The sequence below is a fragment of the Poeciliopsis prolifica genome, unplaced genomic scaffold, assembly GCF_027474105.1.
Source record: "Poeciliopsis prolifica strain line A6 unplaced genomic scaffold, Auburn_PproV2 SCAFFOLD011, whole genome shotgun sequence".
NCBI classification, from domain to species: Eukaryota; Metazoa; Chordata; class Actinopteri; order Cyprinodontiformes; family Poeciliidae; genus Poeciliopsis; species Poeciliopsis prolifica.
In genome coordinates, this window is record NW_026562386.1 from 4869595 (window position 1) to 4891730 (window position 22136).

General features: G+C 35.6%; 1 protein-coding gene across 1 annotated transcript in view; it reads right to left on the bottom strand.

The window, feature by feature from the left end:
• Positions 1 to 22136, bottom strand: part of LOC129364073 (CUB and sushi domain-containing protein 1-like) — a 386251-nt gene that overhangs the window by 96324 nt on the left and 267791 nt on the right. The window contains exons 24-30 of the mRNA XM_055036496.1: positions 21601 to 21770; positions 14384 to 14540; positions 12759 to 12950; positions 8467 to 8593; positions 7791 to 8002; positions 6054 to 6245; positions 2429 to 2567 (exon numbers count right to left, since the gene is read on the bottom strand). Of these exons, the coding sequence (XP_054892471.1) occupies positions 2429 to 2567; positions 6054 to 6245; positions 7791 to 8002; positions 8467 to 8593; positions 12759 to 12950; positions 14384 to 14540; positions 21601 to 21770 (1189 nt within the window). The remainder of the gene's footprint in view (positions 1 to 2428; positions 2568 to 6053; positions 6246 to 7790; positions 8003 to 8466; positions 8594 to 12758; positions 12951 to 14383; positions 14541 to 21600; positions 21771 to 22136) is intronic.

A 22136-nucleotide genomic window follows, 5' to 3' on the forward strand; every position in this document is an offset into this window, starting at 1 on the left:
TGTAAACACTGCGTTGGGAGAGCTGGGCCAGCTGCAGCTTATTTGCATAATCGAGACATGGCCCTAAAACAACGCATTCCATGTGAGCTCAACATGAGCAAAACTGATTGGGTGAAATCTCAATATGTGAGTATGATTTTGAGTATTAAATGTAAGTTTTGTGTAACCCTGATAGCTAATGTGCTTGTTTAAGAAAGCATGATAGTGGAGCTTTAAGCTCGTTTTATGTTTTTCAGGGGAAGATGATCTGTAAGTTTGCTTAATATACCTTTGTACAATCTTTTATGTAGCTTTGTATGCTCCTATACTGATAAACTGGGAATTATAGAGAAACCACTGGTTGTTTTCATGAACCAAAGAGCCTTGCTATGATATTCTAAGCACACTGTATTTTGGTTATGCTTTTCATTTATTGACTCTGGATTAAAAAAAAACAACTGAATCATCATTTATTCCATCATCTTTTTCATCTTTGCACAACCTGTTTTAAATCTATTTTTATTTCATACATGAATGACATAGCACCAAATCATAGAATGGATAAAAAAACGAACAATTTAGAAATTATTTTGAAGTTAAATGGTTAGGATAGAGCCTAACATTTTTGCAGAGGTGGGTACTAACTTGTCACATTTAATCACATGCATTTTTTGAGTAACCTTTAAAAAATTCTTCAAGGAATAGTTTTAATGCACACTACATTTTACTATTAGAGTACATTTATTTTTAAGAAATTTACTTTAAACTGAATTCATTGTAGTGTTTGGCTATTCTATCCACCTCCAATCACTTTACTAAATGAAGAACAAGCATATCTTAAACAGAAAGATATGCTTTGCTTAAAATTATGTACAAGGAAGCATCTTGGTTTTAAAATTGTTTTCCATCTACTGGAAAAATCCCCAAGTGGAAGTTCAGTGAATTTACAGTGAAAACTACATTGTCAATGCAATGTTGGTTTCAAAAGTTTGTAAACCAACAAATCTAAAACAATTGTAAAATAATTGGATTTTTCAGCCTGAATTTGTTATTTTCTGAAAAACTAAAATTGCCACAAGACATTTTTCTCAACCTGATGGACATATTTTTGTAAAAATTAAATCAGATATTACAACCAACAATTAGCCTGTACATGAGTAGTGTTTCTATTAAAACATTTTTACTCTTACTTGAGTAATTATTTATTTACTTTTTGGCCACTCCATTCACCTCTACCCTTTGACTTGGACTTTGAATCTCAAGTCAATCACTTGTAAGCCATTGGTGATTAAATGTCCAAAAATACAGCACACCATCAGATTTTAAGCAAGAAAAGAAAGGACTTGGTTGAAGTTTCAATGCAGAAATAAATATTATGAAGTCTGCTGAATGAACTACTGCAGACATGAAACCGAGCTAGAACAATTTCACAATCCCAAAAGAAGTGTCTGGGAGATGGGTAGACAAGAAAAGAAATCAACTAAGATACTATTCAGGAAAAAATAAATCTCTAGTTTGCAGAATCAGCTATCTGACTTGTCAGTAATTTTAAGCAAAGCTAATGTTATTATGCTTTACTTGTTAAATCTCCAGAGCTTTAAATTACTCCAGCAAAGCCAGCATTTTGCCTCAAGAAGAGCCCAGTAGTCCTGTCAGAAGTGCCTAAGAGGTGAAAAGTCCATGTATTAATTTGCAACTACAACTGGTGTTACCTCACTCTTTTAAAAGAATAAATAAATTACTGTGATCAAGTACAAAATTATTTCTACCTTTGGCAGGTTTAGTTTTCAAGCTATTTCAAATCAACCAAGAAGGTTGTTTCTAGTAGTAAATTAGACGTGAATATCTCAAAAGATAACATCAGTAGCAGTTTTGAGTTTTATAAAAATGGCACCTAAAAGAGGATCTTATTCCTTCCAATAATTAAAGGAAAAGAACAGAATTATCGTCACATTAATGAAACTCTTATGCTAACTGACAAGCATATTTTTGTGTGTTTCCATAAATATTTTGACAATATCTTGGTGAGCTGCATGTCTTTCAGGTTTTTGCCTATTTGCCTACACCTTGATCTTTAGCTTCCTCTGCTAAAGATCTTTAGCTTCCTCAGGTGATTGTCTATTGCAATAGAGTTGGGACTCTGGCTGGACCTTTCCAAAATCTTCATATTATCTCCAGTAGAAAATGTTGGTGAAATTAAAGGACTACTATAAGTTCAATCTACCATGAATAATGTTGAACTTAACTGTAAAGTAAAGGTGACAGTCTGAGGAAATCAGTAAAATATTAAGAAAACTTCTACATGTCATTATATTTTCTCACATTTTCTAAATTAATGGGGCTTTAAGAGGTTTTTTGAGAAGAATCCCTCCAAAAAGACATACAAGGAGTGCCAAGCGTTCCAAAAAAAATAAATGACACCTGAAATCACAGCAGAATATCAACTTACCTTTTGAAGATAAGGGCAATGACAAAGTCAGGATTGACTCTGATTCTCCAGTCACACTCTTTCCCAGGAGGGTAAGGCTGAGGGTAGTTCGGAGACAGAATCACACCAGAAGGACCGCTGACATTACCCCCACAGGTCGCTGTAAAAATAAGGAATAGTAGGAGAAAGCGAAAGAGATTATTAAAGTCTTGAATTTTGTTATTTGGTAAGATGATAAGCCCTGGTTGTCCACTAACTTTCCCCACAAGGAAGAAAGAGAGGAAATGAGTTAGGCATACAGTACAGGAGAGGTTTGGTAAAGAAGAGAAAATCACACCTTGAAGACAAATATTGCCTCCGCAGGTGGTTGTAGATTGTGAAACAGCATATGAGAGAGACAGATGGTGAGATTTAGTTACAGACTGTGGGGTTAGGGGTAGTTAGGGAGGGGGGGAAATCACCCCTGGCAGTGCTGTGATTCCACATTAAGCCATGGAGCAGGGAAAATATAATGTCAAGAGAAACAAAAAGGTGCACTCAAGCAGTAATTTGTTAATGTGAAATAGAAGTTTATGACATGCTGAGGTGTCTTCATGATGGCAGGGGTGTGTAAACAAATAATCATCATTGAAATAGTGGTAAACAAGGGTATTAACAGTTGTAAATCGCTGATAGACTAAACACCAGCACAAAAACAGTCTACATTGGAGAACTGAGCGATGAGATGTATTTTTCAAGGCATGCAGTGCCATTTTATAGCACAATCATGTTACCACGTTATCTTCAATTGTTATAAAAATGTAGACATCAAACATGACTTGAAGAGAAATTTGAATTTGTCATTTAATACATTGAAATTGTAGCACGCAATCACAACAATGCTTCTCATTATACCATTCACTGTTCTTATCAGCATTGAACTGAGAAGTGGATCGTAAAATAAAGTCAACACAAGTGCATTTCCACTAGGGGTTTGCTAATTGTTGAAGCCGCTAGTCTTGAGGAGCTTAGAAGGCAAATGGAAGGAGAGGTTCTGCGAGGCGGAAGCTCAGCAGGAGAATACAGCTCCAAGGAAGAGCTCTGGGTAAATAGATGGCCCTTTATTTACACTCCACATATGTTTGTTGATGAGGAATAATATTAGAACATAGTATGAGGTTAAAAAAGGAAGAATTTAAATAATACCACCTCTTTAGGAGTTTGCAATGTGTCTTATTATAAAAAAGTCAAAACAAATGGACACAACCTTTTGAGATGACGATGAAGGCAAGTGATGCAGCAAAGATTAATTTAGATTTAGCTCACATTCCGAACTAACACATTCTGTTTTACTAGGTTATAAAGCAAACTCTTGTTCCACTAGTGGTGCTAGAGGACTTTCCCTTAGTCCGCCAGCTCAAAAAGAGAAAAAGAAAAAGAGGCTGACAATTTAATAAATGAAGGAAGGATTATGAGCAGGAGCATATTGCCTTGCTACAAGGACTCATGTGATCAGGTCATTTAACAGGCTTACTGATGCTACTCATGATGCATTCTTAGCTATGGATGATGTCATACTTCCCTCTTGACTTTGAATGATAAAAAATTTAGAAGGTCAGGACATTTATGGTAATCACTGTTGACTTAGCATTTACCTGCTCTGATTGCATTGGCATAAAAAGTGAGCTCAGTGCAGCAGCAAGTTATGAAACTTATATAAAAGCATTTTATATAGATCATTCTAATCTATCTATCTATCTATCTATCTATCTATCTATCTATCTATCTATTATCTATCTCTATCTATCTATCTATCTATCTATCTATCTATATATATATATATATATATATATATATATATATATATATATATATATATATATATATACTGTGAATTCAACTTTTCCTTTACATACATGTTTGTTTATTCCAACATGTATGTACGATGGGAAAACATGTATACATGTGTCTTAAGCTCTAGCTTTAAGCTCAAGCTCAGCTTGTCCTACATTTATGTAACTAAGATTTCTTATCTCTAGTTGAGTTAATTTCTTTCTAACAACCTCAAATGTGTCAGAAAAAGCTGTAGGGGGAGTAAGACACAAAAACATCAAACTGGACAAACAAACTGCCCCAAAATCCTATGTATAAAGTGTAGAGCGGGGATGTTGGAGCTCACCTGGTTTCACTATAGCATCAACTCTGCCAGGTAATAATTATAATTGAGAAAGGAAAAGAGGGATTTTTTATGGTTTTGATACAAAAGTATGATCTGTTGATCTTTTTAATGGCAGTATAAAAGATTTCACCTGATGTTTGAACTCTAGACATTTTGTTAAGAAGTTTCAGCAGTGGAGGCATTTCTGTGCCCCTTCACCACCTTTCACTGGGGTGCTATTCATTGTGACAGCCTACATCACTTCTTGGTGTTGCAACCGCAGTGCTAATGACAGAAAGCCTCTACAAAGTGTGGTGACAAGGGCAGAGGGAGTCACTGAAGTCTCAATCCTGTCTTTGGAGACCATTTCAGAGGATAGATTTAAGAAGAAAGCTCTCAGTATTGTCAAAGATTCTTCTTACCTTTCCCATGGGTGGTTTAATCTCCTGCCAGTCTGGTAGAGGGCAATGTATTTCTAAATTAAGAACAACCAGTATGTACAACAGCGTCATTCCACAGGTTGCTTGTTGCTCACCTCTCACAGGAGTTTAACTGTAGTTATTTTATATGTCATTTTATTAAAGTTGTAAATATTTCAGCTCACATATTGTGGAGTTCAGCAATGGCATATTAACATGAGCAAACAACTGTGTATTTGTATGCCTTTATGCATTCAGGTTTTTAATATCATTCACTTGCTCTTCTAATCTTATTTTCATGATATTAAAATATTTCTTATGTTACCATTTTGAGACTCCTGCAAACTATAGTGAACGCTGTAATCCACAAATGAAGGCATGGAACAGTAGTGAACCCTCCGATGAATGGTCTGCCTTCAAAAATGACCTCAAAATCAGTCACTTATTGAAGAGGTGACATAATAGCCCAGAAAACTTCTGGAGAACTAGCTCCTATGTCCCCCACTCGGTTCAGTGTCAATGTCTAAGCAATAAAGAAAAATAGTAGGAAAATGGAATCCATGAGTTCCAAAATCAAAGTGAAAACTAGATGCTCTCCAAGACTTTTGGGAGCATAGTCATTGTACTATGCTCCCAAATTCCACTATTGTACTGGAATTTGGAGTGGTCTAATCAAAGTTTAGATTTAAATCTAAATATGATTAAGAATGAGCTGAAATTCCTCAAAGCACTGGAAAAGACTCATCAGTTATCCACAATGTTCCTACTTACTACATTATTAAATGTAGTAAGTGGATGACATTGTAATTTGAAAGATGCATTCTGTATTGATTCTGATTATCTGTTTGATATTCAATTTTCTGATTTGCAAAAATATTTTAAAAATAAATGAAGGAAGGATTATGAGCAGGAGCAAATTTTTAGTTTTTCACAGAACTATCCTCCCTTCTTGTCTAGAGAAGAAATTGTCTGCTTGGTATGAATAGATTTTCTTCATACTTGTAATATCATAACAGTACTCTTTAATCTTGAATGTTGAGGAAGTCTTTTGGCAATTAGGGTAATAATCTGCAGTATACTTTACACTTACCCATACAGGTTGGTGGATCCGGCTGCCAGTAGAACCTGTTATCCATTCGTACACATGTGATGGTGTCTTGGCCTTGCAGCTGATAGCCTGGGTCACACTGGAAGGTCATGCTGTCACCAGGCTCTTTACTGTCTCCGTATCGAGAACCATTTACCGGGATACCAGGGTCATTGCACGATGTTGCTGTTGTGGCTGCAAAGTAAAAAATAAAAAAATAAAATAATAATAATAATAAATATGGGTACCTGGCATATTCTCATCAAATGTTACCGACATTATTTGCATGAGCTACATTTAAATTACCATCAGCTAAATATTATGTTGATTACCCTAATTAATTTATGTGATGCAATGCTTGGCCAAAATTTTGAAAGATGCAGTTAGAAATAATTTAAGACATTGTTTTTATAAATCTTTGAATATTTTCCCAATCAAATTTTATTTCAGACTAATCTTGTGGTAGTCTACATCTACAAACAAACATAATTTGATGTAAATTTTATATCCTTCAATAAGTTACTTACCATGTTGTCTATAATTACAATCATTTGCTAAATATCAGTCAAACACCATTTTATGCTGCAAAGCTTTAAAAGAAATCTAAATCTAAACCCCAGAGAGTGTATTATATAACACTGCAGTATTATCATAGGCTAGATAGTAAAATAGCATGGACTGATAGATGGATCCTCCATTACAAAAAAACAATATCAATCCACCATCACAAACAGTCACCTGTTAGGGCTTTATTCAAACCTACATCTTGAAAATGATTTAATTAATCTTAAAATATATGTCCAAGTTGTACTAGTTTACTTCTTTCTTCAGTTTAATGATCATAGTATACAGAAGACAAGACAGGACAAAATTGTAGGGAAGGTCGGTTGTAATATTAATTGAATCCAAAACCCTTTGCCTATTTAAATAAGTGCAAAGCTTTAGTAAATCAACATGGAGGTAAATATAAGGAATCATTACCATAGTAATGGAATAGCAGTCCTTTGATTACCATGTCAGGGTGTGTAAATATTTATTGTTTTAAATTTGTGGTGGATGGGGGAATGCAGAGGAGAACAAGAGATAAAACGTACTGAGTGTAAATATTCATGCTGTGTTTTACAAATGACAGCCTTGTGCATCAGAGTACTGTTCACAATAAATGACACAGAGGCTTACAAAGAGTAAGCAAAGTTGTATGTGAGTGTACATGAGTTGTGTGCATGTGTGTATATAACCTTTTTTTGCCACACACCAAACCTGATAAGTTTCAGATTCACCATAAAACTGTATTAAAGTCAATCTTGTAGTTCCTTTATTTGAAAGCATAGTCTGCTTTAAGGAGGATGTGTTATAGCCAAAATTGAACCGTAGGTCTCTGGGGACTCCCCTCAGTAGTCTTCTTCACATGCCTGGGTCTCTTGGCGATACATTAAACGTCTCATTTGGTTCTCTAGCTGGAGGTTTTCCAGAAATCCTATTATATATTGTATTAGTGTTATATTAACTATTATATTTCTAATGTAAGTGGGGTTTGTAAGATAACCTAAAGCTGCTTGAGTTTGCTAATTAGGTAATGTAATTGCTAAGTCAGTAATTGGTTTTTCTTTATGGAGAAGAGATATAGGTCATAAATTAAAGCACATGGTAAACACCAGTGATTTCATAAGGTCATGATACATTTTCAGTTTAATTCAAGGCCATATTTTGATGAGTTCAACTTAAATTTAAGCTTCTTACTAGAGAACTGTATAGAAAATCCTTGTTTGCTGATAAAATAATCAGCATCAAACTGTAGAGTAAGGATGTTGAAAGTTGAGTGGCTGTCTTCAGGCAAGGCTGGGCCCGACCATTCCTTCAACAGGATCCCACCGTCCGAAGAGCCAGATGGACCATCCCAAACTCGCAAAATATCGTGGCCAACCTCAGTGTCAAAGACAATAAAGTGGAGGCTGAAAAAGACATAGAGGAAGAATTATTTAATCAAAAATGAAATGAAGGACACCGGGGGGGCAGAGACACACTCCGAGCAGGCATGTGAGTACACATGTCTCTCAGCAGCTGCCAGAATGTGTTGAAAAATGCAATGGTGGCATTACAAAAAATGAAGAACACTCTCAAACATAGCAGTGGCTTTGAAAGTAAAAAAAAAAAAAATTCTCATTAGTGAAGATAACATTTACTGACAATCTTGTTTGTGTTTAACTTTTTAGCTCACTACCACTACCCCTACTGACTGGCTGGCTGTGAACAGTCAGGGGCTAGACTCAAGAAACCCAGCAGTTGTTAGCACACTTGCTTAGACTTTTCAGCACTCGTTCTTTTTTATTTATTTATTTCAAGTTTCCTCTATTTTGGTAAAAATTGTGCATGTTGCATGAGAGTGATACAGCATACAGAACTGCTTTATAATCACCTGATAGTCTTGCCTGTGTCTGCCTCTATAGTCCAGGTACAGTGGAGGTTGTTGTCGTATGGAGCCGGGTATCCAGGGGAAAGAATCCGTCCCGACACTGCTCCACTTATGTGACCTCCACACTCCGCTGCAAGAAGAGCAAAAAGAATGATTATTTTTGAGTTAAAAATGTCTAAAGTAAGGATGATAATACTTTAATAACAGAAAAGAACAACTGTGTCAAATATATGTGTATTTGCCATTTGTCAGAATTAGATAGAACATTTGCAAAAATAAATAACAACTAAGCCAATCACATGCTAGCAACTCATTTAGCAGAAAAACTGTAGGCATTTGGATACAGTGAAGACAGTTTCTAAGGATAAAAATGAACATCAGAATGAAAAGAACATTAACTCTGGTCTGGTTTGAGTAGTTTCAGAGACTGCTGATCCACTGAGATTTTCCTGTGCAACCATCTTGAAAAGTTTACAGAGAATTATCCAAAATAAAGAAATGTCCAGTTAAGGGAGGTTATGTGGAAGAACATTCCTTGCAGACTGGCTTGAGTTGAGAAAAAGACAGCAGGAGCTCAAGAAACCAATTGTCATCATACCAATAGGGACCAAAATCTCAGAAAAATGTTTCTAATGCCTTCCTGAATTTACAGTTTTCTATAATATTCTAATTCATTGAATATGAATGCAATGAATTAGATGATAGAAAAGTGAATTTATTTGAGAAACTTTATCACTAAGTGAAACATATTAATTATGTCTGAAGGCCTTAATTTCTGTTAATTATGATATTCTGTTCACGGTTAACAATAACATGACCTTTAAAATGAGAATATAACATAATTTCAATAAAAATACTGTATTTAAAATCAGAAATGTGGGCTTAATGAAAAGTATGACTAATACCTGCTTAAATATTGTCAATTTTCAAAAGGTACTTTTAGTCTGACAAAAGAGCCTCAAGAGAATTGCATAATATACAAACTGCTCAGGCAATTCTGAAGGCAAAATGGGGAGCATCATTTTACTAACGAGGTAAAACCAAAACAAAGTAGCCAGTGAGTGTATGTCAATAAGTTTAGGTTGTCTTCCATTAAGTGAGCTGAGTGTCAAAATCTAACACTTCAGGTCCAGGAAGTTATGCAGCCTCATATCTAAAGAAATATGCTTTACTACTTCCCTGAAAATAATTGTAAAGTGTGAAGGCTGGGTTACATGGTAATCAGATTTTTTAAAAATGCTGAATTCATTAGATCCACCTCAGTTTTGTATTTCAAGGTTAGTGAAAAACTTTGAGGCCGGTTGTCCCACAAGAATTGTTCCATATTGTTTACAAGTCAGGGAAAAAAATGCTGCTTCAAGCACAAGTGAGACATGAGTCTTATCTTATTCTTTGGTTATTTTTAGTCTAAAGACAAGGGGGAAGATACTCGAAGGCTGCAGGCAGATTCAAAATCATAGATTGTACAGAGAATCCTTGGTGGCTCATTGAGCCTGCAGATCCCTGCTGCTAAGAAAACTCTTTAGTACAGAGTAGGCTTCTTGTATGTGTGTACCGTGTACTTGCTACGACCTACAATACCGTGACAACCTACTTTCATTGCAATACCTTGGACAGGATGTAAATAGATACAGTCAAATGTGCAAATCAAAACAAGGACACACAAAAAAAGTACTGAATAGAATTATTTCACATATATTTGTCTCAGTCACTGTTGATTAAATACACAACAGGAAATATAGTTATTATATAAAACAGATCTAAAACAGAAAAGTACAGCTATCTATAGATGATAACACTCTTGTAAGCCTGGTCCAGTAATAACAAATCTAATTTGGAAAGAGTTAGTGACCACATCCGCATGGATCTACAGATGCCAGACATCTGCTAGTGTCTGCAGATCCCTCTTTGGCTGTCTGTCGAAAATGCCCTGACAATGAAGCACTGACTTAATGAAAACCCTGAAAGTGTGTTTGGTGCCAGATGTTGGCACCAGACCTTCTTAGTCCTGTTTGTTGTGAGGTGGAGCCTCCATTGACAAGATATTTCCCTCAACCGAGATCTGAGTTTGGAGTTAAAGTCAATAGCTCACACTCTTTGTTATGCTCCACAAAAGATTTCTGAACTATTTTTACTTTGTGGCATTGTCCTGAAAAAGACACCACCCATCAGAAATACAGTTTTTATGAAAAGATGTTATTCCATGACCCAGGTCTGTAGCCCAGTTGACCAATTTTGTCACTTTTGATGGTGGACATGTTCACACTAACTGGTCAGCAACTATGCAGCCCCAACTAGATGAACTTCTTCAGCAGTGTGAGCTACAGCAGAGCTTGTTTGTTTGTTAGTGTGAACCACTGCAGATCACAAACATCTTGTAGGCCAAAAAATATTGGAGATTCTCTGACCCAGACATCTAACAATCACTAAAAATCAATGAAATCTTCACTTGAAAACGGTCATGGTGTTATACTTGACCGGTCTGTAAAGAAGATCAGATGAGCTACAAACAGGGACAACCATGGCAGAAAAGAGCCCAACAAAAGTAAGAGAAACATTCTGTTGACTACATGTAGGCGATGAAAAGAGAGAGACAGCAGAGCAAAAGCCTGGGGCAAGGCCATTTCATGATCTCTATGCTAATATGCTCAGTTGTGGGAGACAATAAGACAGACATAGATGGAAACAGTCAGACAGGAGGCAAAACAAAACAGAAAGAACAATGGAGTGGGAGCTAAAGCAATAGATTATCCCAGGTTAAGCCATTAAGTATTGGTTGTTGGATTAGCTAAAGTAAGGCAGGGATAAAGCACCTGAAATTAATGATAACTGACAGAGAAAAACAGTTTTAATCAAATTGCATAAAAAGCCAAAATCCATCGTCATCCAAACGCATTCAGTTCACTCCTTCACTCATAAACAGATGCACATTCTGCTGTGCTTTGTGGGGTTCACCCCACAAAGCACAGGTCCATTGGTACAAGGTTTGGTTTTCAATATGTGCAATGTCCCTGCATCTATCTGGTGTGGCAGACATTCTTCCAGAAAATAGTTTTTCTACAAAATACGAAAAGTAAAAGTTTATTTTGTCATGCTAAGTCCCTGGACTGTTTCTATTACCAACTAAACCTGCATTATACACTTGTAGAATTTTGTTTGTAATAATCAAGAACAAGCAACTTTGACTAAACAACATGGATTTACATTTAGAAGCGTGATATAACTTTTTAAAAATTATTTTATGAAAAGTAAAATTTTTTAGAGATACATCATTTCTGTCTGCAGTTTACTATAACCCATATTGGAGACATCACAGTTACAGCCAGATGAGCCCAGAATGTTACTTTCTGATTTGGAAAGAGTTGCAAAATACATGCACAATAGTATGTTAGCTAAAAGTGCACAATACTCTTAAAATATTTCTGCTGATAGAATCATGCTATCTGGACTTTTTTTTTCACAAAGAATAAATAGGAAAACATTTCAATCTATACAAGTAAAATTTGAAGAGTAAAACCTTGAACGACTTGTCGGCGTTATGGTGGTTCTCAATGTATTCGCTCAGGGGAGCTGGAGATACTGTATATCCAAACTCCAGTAATAAGAACTTCATAAAAGAAATTAATGGCCAGGTATCCATTTTCTTACCACTTCATAATTATGCTCTACTAAAATATAACATATTTCAACAAGTTTAAAAACTTTTACAAGACACTTTTCTAGAAAAGTCTAATTGCCAACAAGGATTTCATGAACAAATATCAAGTCAGGTTTTGTACATTACATGTAAATTATATTTTTATTTTTACAGTGTGGATTTTTTTCTGGATGTCAGATTATTTTGTTTGTACATGAGAATAACATCACCATACAATGACACTGTCAGACATTTCTTTGGAAGAGTGCTAACTTTATACCATCAACAGAGGACCAAATGTTGACTGTTCAAATATTTATTGTCAAAAAACTGATGATCTTGTGTTTACAGAGGAAGCAGAGAGACAAATTTTTATGCAAAAGAGTTGTAGTAGTACCACTACAAATATTTGCCACAGTGCTGAATCAGTCCCCATAAGCTCTTTTCAAAGTATTTGCCTGTGTTGACTCACATATTTACCTACTCACTCTCTTTGAGTCATTCTGTTGCAGCCTACAAACTGAATCTAGTAACTGTCACTCTTCCTTGCTTCATTTATTGTTAAACTACACAAAAACTGCCCAGAGGTTAAAAATTAAACTTTTGTTGCACTGAATTATTTATCCGATGATATCTACATGTTTGCTTGCATACTAACCAATACAGGAAGGAAGTGGTTTGTCCCAGACACGTCTATCACCACTCAGACAGGTAAGCGTGCTGCTGCCATGTAGAGTATACCCAGGGTTGCAGGAGTACAGGACGAATGTATTGGCAAAATGCCCATCGTCCTGGATTTTATACCCATAACTGGGAACTCCAGGCTCTTCACAGCGAACCAGATCAAAACCTAAAAAAAAACCATATATACAAAGAGATACAAGCGGGAGAAGTGAGACACACATATAGTGTTTCTATTTTCATCTGATATTTCTGTTTCAGCCACAAATATTGTCAAGAAACAACTGATCTGTTGTTAAATACCACAAATTCTTTGAGAGAAACAAAGTACTAAAAGTGCTTAAAAATGTGATAATGTTCGACTCATATGCCCATTTTTTAACATTTCAAAGTTTAAATGTACTCAAAAGTGTATACACCCACCCATCTAAACTACTCACTCACAAAGACCGAGATTATTTTTTGAGCTACTTAGATAGAGCTAAAATGCCTAAGATATTAATCAAAACTAGATTTCTTAAGCTTTTGTTCACCAGTTATTCAAATAGGCAATGATTCAAACAACTCTTCAATGGAAACTCTTACACAAGAAACCTTTACTTTAAATTTACATGAGCTTGAACAGGATGTCTGTAAATGTCAATCTGCTCCTTTGTCCATTAAACAGATGCATTTCACTTCTGTTAACCTTTCTTGTTATTGTCTCGTATGGATGTTCTGTCATTTCTTATTGCTACATTAAAACATCCTTTAACACTGGACATTCATAAACCTTGCTTCTCTCCCTTTTTGTATGTTTTAACCCTCATCTATCAATCACTCTTATCCATGCTCCATCTCCTCTGTTAAAAGCAAAAACTCTGAGGAACATGTCACCTTTTTAAGTATAATGTCTTACAGATTGAGGGTAGTTTAATGGTTTTACTGACTTACAGAGCACCTATAATATCCATCTACCATTTACCCCATTTGTTTGTCTCACTCGTTCAGCTGCTCTACCACTCCAGATGCGTCATTCTCACCTTCTTTAAATGACTCGCAGATAAATGTTCCTTTAATAGCCTCTTTGACTTATACAACTGCTGCTCTGAAGTTTTTAACAGGTTCCCTTTAAAGCCATTTGAATGAATGTGTGTATGTGTGTTTGTGAGCCAGAATGAGAGCCTGCTTAGAGCATTTATGTCCTAATTTCCTTTTTCAATGCCTGTTAAATTAGAAAACTGAAGTAGAGCAGGAAACCAAACGTTTTCCTCAGTTTAGTTGTTATATTAAAAGAAAAACTATGTAATGTTTTACAATTATCGTATAGGGCATAAGACAAGGTCTACTCAGCAACATATAGTAGTACTGAAATTCACCTGACAGATACACAAAAGATATCCATCCAATTTCTATAAAAAAGGTTATAGTCACAAAAAATGAGCCCATAAGAGTTTAGGAAAAGGTACTTTTGTGCATAAATAAAAATGTAATGACTGTTGATGTGAAATACAAAAATGCGACACATGTTAATCATAATCTACTTTTGTTTCATCAATTTAAAAAATGTTTGTGCTTCACCTAATTTATGGAAAATATCACTAGAGCATGGAATTAACTCACTTGTGTAAGTAAGGCGAAAGCCCTGATCTGTTCCAGAGGCATTGCTGTTGAACTCCAGCCGTAAGTGATTGGATGTACTGTTGATGACACGACCCATCATTCCATCAAGTGTAAAGTTGCCAAGAAGACGGGATGTAGTATTCTCTCCATCATACACCTGTCAATCAAAAACACAGTAACAGTGTTGAGCCACATTAATAAAACATGAGTTTGAGTCATTTTGCTTAGCTTTGCATCAGAGCACATTGCATGCTAAATCTACCAGACACCTTGCTTGGTTGCTTGTTTGCTGCAGTGAAAATAAGTGGAGTATAGATAACTGAAATACCTTAAACAAGTCCAAACATGTCAATCAATAACTAGTTTTTAAGAAATGATTATTATCAGTGATAACAGAGCTGCTGTTTTGGACAAAAACATTTTCTTGAGCCCTTTTTCTTTCACTACAGGATATAAAATCTATAAAGTCTCGGCTTGAAATAAAGGTACTGAAATTTCATGGAAATTTAAAAATTAACTTTCACAGCATAAAGTGCCTTTTTAGAGAATGTCTGAAATTGTCTGTTTACCAACTTATTTACCTCCATATATTTGAGCTCATCAGACACAACACAATAACCCCCTTAAAAGAGAACAAAGCTTTTCTCTCTCTAGACTCAAGCGTGGTATTTATAGCATCCAGCTTTGACATAACAAAAGAATTAAAGCAGAACAAAGTACCTGACCAGCATTTTAATGCATGACTGACAACATAAGGAGTTGGATTACATGCCTTTCACATTAGTCTTTGACAGAGGGGTAATTTGGGCTGCATACCTACCAAAAGATAAAAGAATTTAGGCATAAGGAACAAATTCAGACTTTTGAAAGTTCAAGGCTCAGCAATTCTTATCCATCCAATTATTATTTTGCTATGAGTGTAATTTCTTAAATAAAAAGTATAAAGATGCACAATTCATATATTAATTTATTTGACTTATGTTAGCATTTCACATGATAAATTATTTTAAAACCAATCACATGATCACTGTTTATTTGTAAAATGCTTAACTTTATAAGGTCAAGTGTGAGCAATTTTTGTTTGGGTCTTTGTAATTATTTCTTCATTATTTTTGAAGTTGTTTTAAAAACTGCATCAATTGTCTGTAAGTGGATGTTGTGTTCTTGCAAAAAGCAGCTACTTAATTAAGAATTAATAAGCAACATGGAAATGTTTTAGTTTGACCAACAAGCTTCTTCAGAATGGACACTATGTAAATTATTCAAAGGGTTTCAAACCAATGATGCTCACACTGTTACAAAAACTTTCACATGAAATTGTATTCATGATTCAGATTCTAGTCTTCCTTGCTATATGTTGCCAATCCCAATAAAAAAACAAAAGGAAAAAAAAAAACTGCTGACCTGCCATACTGATACTTCCCTTGAGCACAAACACCAGGCTTTGATAAGTCACACTGTGCAAACCTCCAGGGCTACTAATGCCACATACTACGAGATGCAGCATCTGGCATCTCGCAGACAGGTTTGTATATCCCCTCAGGCATTTTCTTCTGACGCACTCTGTGAAACTCTCCCATGCCATAAGACCTAACGAAAACCAGCATATGACAGTGCTCTGCATTTATTGTGCTCACTGCAAACCTTTAGAGTTTAAGTCCTGTACAGTAGCTGTGGAAAACCCTACAGAGTACACTTGAGTATTAAACTGGAAGACCTTGACAGCTGTAGAAAAAAGTGATTTTTTTTCCCATTTGTATTTTTTTTTCTCGTTTTTGTGAAAATAATTTCTAAAATCCACAGTTCAACAACTTAGTGTATAAAGTTTTGTGAAGGTGTACATTACTGTTTGATATATCAGAAAGAGGATAATAAATGTGATTCCTGCATCAAAATAACATACTGTGGCTTTGCCAACAGTATACTTTTTGTTGACTGGCTGTATATCAATTTCATTTCTAAACAATATGAAATTACCATTAGAGATCACCCTATCTCTAAGGGAGAGCCCAGACACCCTGCAGTGAAAACCCATTTCGGCCGCTTGTATCCGTGACCTTGTTCTTTCAGTCGTGACCCAAAGCTCATGACCGTAGATGAAGGATGGAACTTAGGTGGAACGGTAAATCGAGTGCTTCGCTTTTTGGCTCAGCTCACTCTTCACCACGACAGACCGGTACAGTGCCAGCTTCATGGCAGACGCTGCGCCAATCCACCTGTCAATCTCCCGCTCCCTTCTTCCCCCATTTGAGAACAACATCTCAAGATACTTGAACTCCTCCACTTGGGGCAGGACACTCCCCTCGACCCGGAGAGGCACTCTACCCTTTTCCGTCTCACCAATGAAATCACCAATTTTTTACTGCTTCACTCCCCTCCCCCACCCCTACCTCTACAATCTAACCCATATGTCCAATTGATTAGAATATAACCATACACCTGTTATATTGCAATAATAAAAACAGCAATGACACACCAGCTGGAGACAAATATTGCAAAACAAGAAGATCCAGAGAGTGAAGCTATAACAGAATACACACTGCTGAGAAGTATTTCAATGGCCATTTTTTTAAATAAAGTGCATTTTCATTGCTAACTAATCTCTTATTATGTTTTTATGAATATATTCTATTTTGTCCTTAAAAATGTCTTCAATGGAAAAAAGAATAATGACTATTAATATCAGGAATGTTTTTGGAGATTTCTGAAGTCAACATTCAGCGAATAAAATGGTGATTTCCTGTCCAATAATGTTGGATGTACTTTGGGGAAATTAGTTTTGAAACTTTTAGTGGAAAATGTTAACGCTTTAAGTATTTCATTGCAACACTGTTTATTGCCATATCAAAGCTGTTAAGAAAAGGTGAATTGTTCGTGCTTGAACTGCTCAAGCTTATATTTGGCAGCCTGTGACATTTTCACAGATGGATGGTGACAGGTCTGCAGGTGGCAGGAATGCCAAAGAAATGGGCAAAGGTGATGTAGTGTTCTATCTTTACAAGTGCTGCCAGTCAGAGGAGACAACGCTGCATGTAGATACAGCCTGCTTGAGTGTGCGGCTGTGATGGAAAGCACAAATATGGAGAAGGACAGTATGAAATGGTATGACAGTATCTGTAGCCTTACTCTGCTAAATTTCATTTTCCCTTACACGTTCCTGTCCCTCAGGTTTCCTCTCAGTGCCTGCCCAATTTTTATTTTATTTTGCTTTCCTCTGTTGCTCTCTCTCTCTCTTCTTCCCCCTGTTTCTGTAAAACTCAGTATGGTTAATGAAAAGCCCTGCAGCTCATAAATCAACATGTCACCATCTGCCACCCCTCCTCTCTCTGTCTGTCTGACTCCCCCCCTCACATGTTCTCCTGCCACCGCTATTTTTGTAACAATTCCTCCACATCCTTGTTTTGTGTTTCTCATTCAACTTATCTTTTTTTATTTTTCTTCAGAGGTCAAGTAAATCCAAGTTAATGTGGTCAAGTATTGTATTAGTTGACATTTTAGGTTAAATTCAGTTGGGTAAGTGATTTCTTTCATAGTGTCAGGCTAAAACCTTAGCCAATAGCAAGAAGAATTAATGAGCTGGTTCATATGCTCAAGGAGGTTTTTGCCTTAAGCTGGCTGGAGCTGTCAAACAAATGATCTGTGTTCAGCGTTTTCACCGGCAATGATAGGAGTTAGCGGCTTTACTGCTAGCCTCAGGATCACCAAGCTAATTGCTAGCCTAAATAAAGATTCCCCTCTTTTTATTTTATACTGCCATTTTTCAGTAAAGGAAAAACATTATATATTTTCTGGTAAATAATAACAAAAACTTAAGTTTAAAAGATAAAATTAATGAAAACTAAATCTTAATGAATACAATTTAGTTTCACAATTCCACTGGATGACATTTTTCTCAAAGCTAATAACATTTCTATTTGTTAAAATATAGATCAAGGCATACATATTTTTAACACTTCTTTGTTCCCATTAAGTACTGATAAAAATTGAAAACTGTTGCAAAAAAAGCTAAAAAAAAAAAAAAAAGATTCATTTTCAGCACAATCTAACCATGTTTTGTATGCCAGTCAAACTTTATTAATACAACACTTTTCACAGATCACTAAGTTCTTCCCAATGGAATATAACAAGCTTTTTCACAATAGAATATAATAATAGCAAAAAGATGAAAATGTAATGATGATAAAAATCAAAAGTGGCACACAGAATAAAAGCACTTTTTTACTATTGTAACAAGAACACTTTTTGAATGAAAACTGTCAATACAATGCACAAATAAGACAAAGGCATTCCATTATTCACATGTTGCTTTTTTAAAGGCGCTATCTCCCGATGCTTTAAAGCACTTCTAAGCAACAATCAGCATTCTGTGGTTAGCTGACCTGAAGTTCTCAACTGATGTTCAGTTCCCTTAACAAGCCAAAAATGTAATTAGAAACTTGACTTTGCAAAGTCGTAAAGGTTAACAGCAATATTTTGAAGTGAACTCTTAAAGTACCCAAAGATGAAACTCTCAAACAAAAGTCAAGAATGTCTTTTGTCTGTTCAGTTAGTCATTCTTATGCAGATTGTTGTGCCATTTAGAAAGACTATGAAGTTCACTTTTTATTAAGTTTTTTGTTAAGACAGGTAAAAAGGTAGTGGTGATGATATAAACAAGAAGGAATGAAAGTATGGACGGTCATCTCTAGTGCATGTCTAGTGCATGTCTAGCATGTCTTTACTTAATATTTCTCAAGTAAAGAATTAATTTGTGATCAACTTTTTTTACAACCCAAATTCCACTGAATAAAGAAACAGATAAATATGGCAAGATATGTTATTAAATCTGCTTTTAAGTTTGACCGAGACTGTGTGTAAATCAGAAACAGGACTGTCCAAAAGTAGAACCTGGAGGGACTCCACATAAAATGGTGATAGAATCACATATCAGCTATTTAACACTGAACTTACCTTTCAAACAGAAAGATAAGATATGAACCAGTCAAAAGGAACAACTTTTCAAATTACAACAAAAACTAATAATTCTGAATTGTGTCAGAAACTTAATAAGATTGCTTAACTACTATCCTTTTCAAACTCCTAGAATTACATAAAAATATTACAGATATGTAATATTTTGCTTGAGCTGTGGGTGAATTATGGTTCCTTAGTACCGGTTTCATAACAACACTTAGCAACATAGTCTATAACAATAAGAAGTCCTGCTGTTGCCCATGTGGGACGGTGTCTGCTCTGCTAAATCTTCCATAGTATCAGAAAGTTCTCTAACTGGTGTCACAGAAGTAACATCCAATGAGTAAGTTTAGGTGAGGTGAAATTGTTAACATTTGCTTGACAAGATGTAAGACTTATTCTAATCAATTCACCCGTCAGTTCTTTGTGAGCTCTTGGGATCTTCATTAAAGGTGTCAAGAGGACAGGTAAGTGGGCAGAGGCATTAAATGGTGATGTGTCATGGCTCAAACTAGGCAGGTTGCAACAAGAAATTTCAGGTCCTGTATATGTAGAATCAATTTATGGTGTTGAGTTAATTTAGAACATTAGAAAGTTATTGGCACTCATCAGTCACCCTAATTAACTAAACTAGAAGGAAAAAATGTTTCCTCATTAAATTTTGCAATCTTACAGAATCACTGCAGTTTGTATATTTTTTTCCGTTCTTCACAAATGGATTTATTCATCTCACTAAATACTACATTTTTTGAGTAAGAGTGAGAAATCTGCTAACAATTCAAGAGGCAGCTTTTGCAGTCTATGTTTGTCTTGATTCATGAAATATGTATGTGTAGGCAACAGAAGTAGACAGCACCTAAAGACAGCTGCATATTCTATAAACATATCTTCATCCAGCCAGAGCAAAAAGCATTAAAAAAATAATACATTGTGCATCCAGTAAGACAGCTTCAGAAGCCCAATATCCCATCAAAATTGAAAGCTTGGCAAATTCTCCTCTGATGCTCACCTATGACCTTGCATAACAACCAAAAGAAAAAAAGTTGTCTGGCACATCACTATGATTACACCAAACAATTTTGATGTCTGATAATAAGTATAGATGGTTTAGTCACAGGAAATTAATTTTAGATGTAATCGCAGTAAAATGTTTGCATCTTTGTAAACAGATCCAAACACTGCGCTGTAAGACCACAATCATATGTGAAAGAAAGTAAACCCTCTGTCATCTTTAGGGTTTTGATTTATAGAAAGTCTTTAACAAGTGTTAAAATGACTTGAATCTAAGTGCAAGAAATACTCTCACGCACATCATAGTTTTAAAACATTTTCAGAAAATCTATCTAACTACCCCCCATCACCCAACTCTCCCGAGATTATACCCCAAGACATGTTAGACCTTTGTTTTATTGTGAATACACCTTTAAGATCCTTTTATGCGACCACTTGGTATTCTTGTGAGTTATGGCTCCTTGTTTTACTTACAGATACCACAAGCTGTAACAAATGAAAGTGTATAAAAGCCAAGGCCAGGACTCAAATACAGCTATAATTCTCCTAAGAGTTAGAGGAGGTTTATTTGCTCCCTTTCAGCTTCTGCAGAAGCACAACTATCAACACTAACAGAGAACATTGTTAATAACCACCAGCAGGAAGGTTTATTGCTCTGCACACAAATATTCAATAAATTTAAAAGCTAGAGCAAATCTTGATAATACAATTTAGATATAATACTGATCTAGGAATTCAAAGCCCTTACTGCAATATGTGTTTTATTTCCAGCCTTGTTTTTACACAATTCCTGTAAGCATTGGTTCACAAAACTGGAATATGCTCATTAATGCACTATTTAAAATAGTTTTTTACTGATGGCAACTACATAAAGCATAGATGTTTGCAACCTGCCAAAAATATCTGATTTGTCCTAGCTTGTCTGAGTATCATGTCATGCACACGAGGCAACTACCACACAAATTATTCTTTCATTTTACACTAGCTAATTATACAACAGTTATGTTGAAGCATAAACTGAACAGGAAAAATGTTATATTTCATAGTAAACTGCAAGAACACACCTCTGGATGATATAATCTTGCGGATTCACTGTTTGCATGTGCATGTGTGCATGTGCATAGATCCCTAAATAAATTAAACATTTATGGATTTTCCACCTGGGGGAAGTTCATACTGACACACGAGTCTGGGTGTTAGTAAGAGACAAACACAGAGAGAGAAAGGGAGAGAGGGAGAAAGACGAAGCATACCTTTAGATAGTCTCCATCTTGCAAAGAGAAGCTCTCAGCTTTCAGCCTGATTCCTTTGCCCTTTTCAGTAGTGATGTGGTAGATGCACTCATGGTTGTTATCGTAGCTGGAGGGAAAATTTGGAGAGAGTAGAACACCTTCTGGTCCTAGTGTGGAAGCTCCACACTCGGCTGTAGCAGGGGAGAAAAGCAAAGAGGAAACAGTGTAGGTAAAATAAATAAATTTAAAAATCGCAGCAATTCTGTATAATTGTCCATCATTGTCCATGTCTCACTTATACATAAAAAAGAATGATTAGTGTACAGTACATATCAAGGATACAGTGCCTTTAAAATGTACTTGTACCCTTTCCCAGGCAATGTTCCAGTAATAAACTTCAAGGTATTGTTTGCGATTACCAACTCATACTGATGCATAATTTTAATTGGGGAAAGAAATTGGCACAGCCTAATTACTTTTGCACAATTACAAAATTTTAAATATATATACTATCATTCAGCTACCCCTAAATATGATCTAGTGCAACCAATTGATTT